This window comes from Blennius ocellaris, assembly GCF_963422515.1.
Source record: "Blennius ocellaris genome assembly, chromosome: 16".
Lineage (NCBI taxonomy): Eukaryota > Metazoa > Chordata > Actinopteri > Blenniiformes > Blenniidae > Blennius > Blennius ocellaris.
Window position 1 is genome coordinate 23213932 of NC_137665.1, and position 7664 is coordinate 23221595.

At 38.4% G+C, this 7664-nt stretch overlaps 1 protein-coding gene across 1 annotated transcript; it reads right to left on the reverse strand.

The window, feature by feature from the left end:
* Positions 1-830: 830 nt before the first annotated feature.
* On the reverse strand, positions 831-1331 carry LOC308141079 (transmembrane protein 238; the record flags this gene model as incomplete). Its single annotated transcript, XM_080511082.1, has 1 exon — positions 831-1331. The coding sequence occupies one exon, from the start codon at positions 1329-1331 to the stop codon at positions 831-833; it is 501 nt and encodes a 166-aa protein (XP_080367208.1).
* Positions 1332-7664: the final 6333 nt, after the last annotated feature.

A 7664-nucleotide genomic window follows, 5' to 3' on the forward strand; every position in this document is an offset into this window, starting at 1 on the left:
TGCCAAGAAGACATTCATTTGGAAGTACTTAAATGTTTTGGTTACATGGTGAATACTTTCATAGATGGACCAAGATTCTGTTTGCTCTAGTTTTCACAAATAGCGTGATTTCACAACTATTTAAGCTCTTACGTAGATCAAGGCCAGCGTCGCCAATCTCATCTTTACTATTTGTAATTCCCATGGAACCGTTGGCAATATCACAAAGAACTGACCCCTTAAGTAGTGGCATCAGGCTGGGAGACCAATAAATACAAGTAATTCTGCAGCAAAACAGTAGGTTGCCATGTTGGCTGACCAAAACTGCGAAAACTGTAAGAAAGACTTCTCCTCTTTACCTGACTCTCCATTATACTGTGTGTGTGTGTGTGTGTGTGTGTGTGTGTGTGTGTGTGTGTGTGTGTGTGTGTGTGTGTGTGTGTGTGTGTGTGTGTGTGTGTGTGTGTGTGTGTGTGTGTGTGTGTGTGTGTGTGTGTGTGTGTGTGCGCGCGCGCGCGCGCTCGTTCACAGCACTGATAACAAGTATTTCCGTTTGGTTTGCCCAGAAACTTTCATTTATTAAGATATTTGTATTTTTTATGATGGATTGCACCAGAAATATATTTATTAAACGACTACATGAATAAATAATGAAGAGCTAAACTGAAATAGTTTATTTTCATCACTTTGTAATGGAGCTTAAACACATTTAAAACCTTTACATAGAGATTAATAGAGTTTAAAACTGCAATAGAATTACAAACGTGAACGTAGATTATTATAATTATTGTCATTTTTATGTTTTACCGTCGTAGAACTGTGTCAGGTGAGTGCTCACCTGTGCGTATTCGTTACGTAGGTGACGTCTCAGTCGCTGTGTGCGGCATCTCGGCACAAGCTGCCCTATGCGGGCCGCGCTCCTGCTGGACGATGGTTGCCATGGGAACCGCCACGGGCTCGGTGCGCGCTGCCCACGGTGGCCCCGCCGCTGACCCCCGCGCCGGACCCGGGGCCCCGTTCCTCCGCAGCGAGCTCCGGATGCTGCCGGACACACGGCCGGAGAGCCGCCGGACGGCTCCGGCGAGCCCCCCCAGCCCGCCTTTCCCCTTCTTCAACAGCCCCACGTCGTCCTCCAGCTCCGCCGGCGGCACCTCGATGTTCCCGGAGTACCAGAAGACCCACCAGATGAGGCTGAGGAAGATCACGATGGCGCCCGCGTAGATGAGCAGGTCGTAGAAGAAGACGTTGGCAAAGACCCCGACGAGCAGCACGACCAGCCCCACCGCGTCGAACACCACCGCGAGCCAGAAGCAGGCCACGCAGCGGCCCAGGCCGCTGTACGCCGGCTCCATGTCCGCAGGAGAGCCGCTGGAGAGCCGCCGAGGAACCATCCTCCTCCCGGAGCTTCTGAACAGGTGAGGCTCCGAACCAACACCTGTCAGTGGAGAGGGGGCGTGTCTCCGACAGGGGGAGGGGCGAAAGAAACAAGTCACAGTTTCTATATATATCATTTCTAATTTCTAGCATAATAATTCCACTGTTTATTCATTCTATATTACAAATATTCATCTGTGTTCTATTGTAAATTGTCATTATTGTGTCTTTTTCCTATCGATAATCCACAGTAATGTCATTCTAATAGTTATTCATGGTATATTTTGAAATATTCAATATATAGTGACTATAAAATCCACAAAAATATCCGTAGCTCGCTTGCTTGTCCATGTAGCACCAAGTAATACCTCATTTTAAAGCTGAGGAAAAGCTCTATCCCGTGGAAGAAGCAAAAACAGATGTGTACTTGAAATTCGACAGCTTTTAAAATTCAAAGTCTGATTTCGATGGTAAAAAAAATTCAGAGTTAGAAATTCGAATTTAGAATCTGATGGCGCAGTTTTACTTCCATAGTATGACCTCGCCAATATGGCGGCGCTGTAGGCACATCACAGGCGGTGTGGTGAGGCATCAAGTGTTTTATATCTATGGGCAGCGCATGCAGGCACCTTTCTGCACACTCACTTGACCCGCCCCCTTCTACACTCTCAGCCAATCACAGGTCAAGCCACTCTTACGGTGCATTCAGGTAACACAAAAGAATTGGAACCAACCTTTCTCATCAATAAACCTTAACATTGCAATAATCATCCCCCTTTTTTTAAAATCAATCAATTAATGTATGACATACTTTATTTGTCCAGGAGAAGAGCAAATAAAGTCCATAGAGCAGGCAGTGCAAATAAATAAATAGTGCAACAGCAGACTACAACTACATCTCTGGGTAAATAAATACCAGTAATAGTAAAAATCCAAGAGACGTCAGTGGCGAAATCCAAGATGGCGGTGTTGCGGGCGCCGCCATACTCATTTACAGGTCGCCGCCATCTTGAAATCGTGCGAGGCGGAAAGGTGAACGGAAATTACGCAAAATGACGCACAGGAAGTGGCATTCACATAAGCGGCATACAGGACTGAAAACGTGAGAAGCCGTCGGTGGGGAATCCAAAATGGCCGACAATTTTTCCGCTTCCGGACGACCGCCGCCATCTTGTTTGGCCATTTTGATCCGAATCACCACCACAGCGCCACTGTTGGTGGGAGGCAGTACTACATGCAATGTTTTGTTCCGCCGCACAATCACAGCGTCACTGTTGGTGGGAGGTAAGAGGACATGATCCGCAATGCAACCGTGCTCCTCCAGAACTGAAACCTCGCCAGTGCGGTATAAAAATGGCGGTGTACGGCCGCTGACATGCTTGTTTGTGGACGCCGCCATTATTGCTCACGGTCAGCGCCATACTACTCTCAAAACTCAAACCTCGCCAGTGCGGTATCACAATGGTGGCTTACGGGCGCCGACATACTCGTTTGTGGTTGTCGACATACTTGTTTTTGGCCGCCGCCATGCGGGTTTGTGGTCGCCGCCATATTTAAAAGGACAAGTGACGTCACTGCTTCAGTAACGTCATGGTTTCATGGATCATGTTCAGTTTGAAGAAGCACAAGAACACTGGAGGAACATCCAGGTGGATATTATGTGAATAAAGCTCAGAGAGTATTTATAAGGTCCAGAGCCAAGTGGATTGAAGAGGGAGAAACACCCCCCATCATATTCCATATTCAATATATAAAAACACAGCCTAGAAAAAAAAATCACTCATGATGAAGCTTTGAACAAAAAGTATAATGGAGGTTTTGAGTTTCTTTATCAACCTGTAGTCATCTTCTTAAGAAAATGCTGAATCACTTTTCAATTACATAAATGATCTGATTCTCGTAAAAAAAGAAAACTTTACAAATGTAGAAGAGGATGGAATCAAATTTTGAACAATTAATTTCAATGTCTCATCATAAAAACAGCCTCTGATCTCCAGGCTCAGATGGAAGAACTACAAACATTTCTGAAAAGAAATCAAACGTTGCTATTTGAGGCAATAATGTTTACTGGTGAGGAATTATTGACAATGAAATGAGGCAGAATTATTTCAGACATCCTGAATCAGCTTTACTTCTATTTGTCATGTTTCCTTACCTTCAGGACGACATAGTGTCTCATCTACCCTTCTTCTCTGTTCTAAATACTGCAGTACATTTAGTCTTCTCTGTTCTAAATACTGCAGTACATTTACTCTTCTCTGTTCTAAATACTGCAGTACATTTACTCTTCTCTATTCTAAATACTGCAGTACATTTACTCTTCTCTATTCTAAATACTGCAGTACATTTACTCTTCTCTGTTCTAAATACTGCAGTACATTTACTCTTCTCTATTCTAAATACTGCAGTACATTTACTCTTCTCTGTTCTAAATACTGCAGTACATTTACTCTTCTCTATTCTAAATACTGCAGTACATTTACTCTTCTCTGTTCTAAATACTGCAGTACATTTACTCTTCTCTATTCTAAATACTGCAGTACATTTACTCTTCTCTGTTCTAAATACTGCAGTACATTTACTCTTCTCTATTCTAAATACTGCAGTACATTTACTCTTCTCTGTTCTAAATACTGCAGTACATTTACTCTTCTCTATTCTAAATACTGTAGTACATTTACTCTTCTCTGTTCTAAATACTGCAGTACATTTACTCTTCTCTGTTCTAAATACTGCAGTACATTTACTCTTCTCTGTTCTAAATACTGCAGTACATTTACTCTTCTCTATTCTAAATAATGCAGTACATTTACTCTTCTCTATTCTAAATACTGCTGTACATTTACTCTTCTCTATTCTAAATACTGCAGTACATTTACTCTTCTATATTCTAAATACTGCAGTACATTTACTCTTCTCTATTCTAAATACTGCAGTACATTTACTCTTCTCTGTTCTAAATACTGCAGCACATTTACTCTTCTCTGTTCTAAATACTGCAGTACATTTACTCTTCTCTGTTCTATATACTGCAGTACATTTACTCTTCTCTGTTCTAAATACTGCAGTACATTTACTCTTCTCTATTCTAAATACTGCAGTACATTTACTCTTCTCTATTCTAAATACTGCAGTACATTTACTCTTCTCTATTCTAAATACTGCAGTACATTTACTCTTCTCTGTTCTAAATACTGCAGTACATTTACTCTTCTCTATTCTAAATACTGTAGTACATTTACTCTTCTCTATTCTAAATACTGCAGTACATTTACTCTTCTCTGTTCTAAATACTGCAGTACATTTACTCTTCTCTATTCTAAATACTGTAGTACATTTACTCTTCTCTGTTCTAAATACTGCAGTACATTTACTCTTCTCTATTCTAAATACTGTAGTACATTTACTCTTCTCTGTTCTAAATACTGTAGTACATTTACTCTTCTCTGTTCTAAATACTGCAGTACATTTACTCTTCTCTGTTCTAAATACTGCAGTACATTTACTCTTCTCTATTCTAAATACTGTAGTACATTTACTCTTCTCTATTCTAAATACTGCAGTACATTTACTCTTCTCTGTTCTAAATACTGCAGTACATTTACTCTTCTCTATTCTAAATACTGTAGTACATTTACTCTTCTCTATTCTAAATACTGCAGTACATTTACTCTTCTCTGTTCTAAATACTGCAGTACATTTACTCTTCTCTATTCTAAATACTGCAGTACATTTACTCTTCTCTGTTCTAAATACTGCAGTACATTTACTCTTCTCTATTCTAAATACTGCAGTACATTTACTCTTCTCTGTTCTAAATACTGCAGTACATTTACTCTTCTCTATTCTAAATACTGCAGTACATTTACTCTTCTCTATTCTAAATACTGCAGTACATTTACTCTTCTCTATTCTAAATACTGCAGTACATTTACTCTTCTCTATTCTAAATACTGCAGTACATTTACTCTTCTCTGTTCTAAATACTGCAGTACATTTACTCTTCTCTATTCTAAATACTGCAGTACATTTACTCTTCTCTGTTCTAAATACTGCAGTACATTTACTCTTCTCTATTCTAAATACTGCTGTACATTTACTCTTCTCTATTCTAAATACTGCAGTACATTTACTCTTCTCTGTTCTAAATACTGCAGTACATTTACTCTTCTCTGTTCTAAATACTGCAGTACATTTACTCTTCTCTATTCTAAATACTGCTGTACATTTACTCTTCTCTGTTCTAAATACTGCAGTACATTTACTCTTCTCTATTCTAAATACTGCTGTACATTTACTCTTCTCTATTCTAAATACTGCAGTACATTTACTCTTCTCTGTTCTAAATACTGCAGTACATTTACTCTTCTCTATTCTAAATACTGCTGTACATTTACTCTTCTCTATTCTAAATACTGCAGTACATTTACTCTTCTCTGTTCTAAATACTGTAGTACATTTGAAACCACCCTAATACAGCTATTAAACATTTGAAACCACCCTAATACAGCTATTAAACATTTGAAACCACCCTAATACAGCTATTAAACATTTGAAACCACCCTAATACAGCTATTAAACGTTTGAAACCACCCTAATACAGCTATTAAACATTTGAAACCACCCTAATACAGCTATTAAACATTTGAAACCACCCTAATACAGCTATTAAACATTTGAAACCACCCTAATACAGCTATTAAACATTTGAAACCACCCTAATACAGCTATTAAACATTTGAAACCACCCTAATACAGCTATTAAACATTTGAAACCACCCTAATACAGCTATTAAACGTTTGAAACCACCCTAATACAGCTATTAAACATTTGAAACCACCCTAATACAGCTATTAAACATTTGAAACCATCCCTAATACAGCTATTAAACGTTTGAAACCACCCTAATACAGCTATTAAACATTTGAAACCACCCTAATACAGCTATTAAACATTTGAAACCACCCTAATACAGCTATTAAACATTTGAAACCACCCTAATACAGCTATTAAACATTTGAAACCACCCTAATACAGCTATTAAACATTTGAAACCACCCTAATACAGCTATTAAACATTTGAAACCACCCTAATACAGCTATTAAACGTTTGAAACCACCCTAATACAGCTATTAAACATTTGAAACCACCCTAATACAGCTATTAAACGTTTGAAACCACCCTAATACAGCTATTAAACATTTGAAACCACCCTAATACAGCTATTAAACGTTTGAAACCACCCTAATACAGCTATTAAACATTTGAAACCACCCTAATACAGCTATTAAACGTTTGAAACCACCCTAATACAGCTATTAAACATTTGAAACCACCCTAATACAGCTATTAAACGTTTGAAACCACCCTAATACAGCTATTAAACATTTGAAACCACCCTAATACAGCTATTAAACGTTTGAAACCACCCTAATACAGCTATTAAACATTTGAAACCACCCTAATACAGCTATTAAACGTTTGAAACCACCCTAATACAGCTATTAAACATTTGAAACCACCCTAATACAGCTATTAAACATTTGAAACCACCCTAATACAGGTATTAAACGTTTGAAACCACCCTAATACAGCTATTAAACGTTTGAAACCACCCTAATACAGGTATTAAACGTTTGAAACCACCCTAATACAGCTATTAAACATTTGAAACCACCCTAATACAGCTATTAAACATTTGAAACCACCCTAATACAGCTATTAAACGTTTGAAACCACCCTAATACAGCTATTAAACGTTTGAAACCACCCTAATACAGCTATTAAACATTTGAAACCACCCTAATACAGCTATTAAACGTTTGAAACCACCCTAATACAGCTATTAAACATTTGAAACCACCCTAATACAGCTATTAAACGTTTGAAACCACCCTAATACAGCTATTAAACGTTTGAAACCACCCTAATACAGCTATTAAACGTTTGAAACCACCCTAATACAGCTATTAAACATTTGAAACCACCCTAATACAGCTATTAAACATTTGAAACCACCCTAATACAGCTATTAAACGTTTGAAACCACCCTAATACAGCTATTAAACATTTGAAACCACCCTAATACAGCTATTAAACATTTGAAACCATCCCTAATACAGCTATTAAACGTTTGAAACCACCCTAATACAGCTATTAAACATTTGAAACCACCCTAATACAGCTATTAAACATTTGAAACCACCCTAATACAGCTATTAAACATTTGAAACCACCCTAATACAGCTATTAAACATTTGAAACCACCCTAATACAGCTATTAAACATTTGAAACCACCCTAATACAGC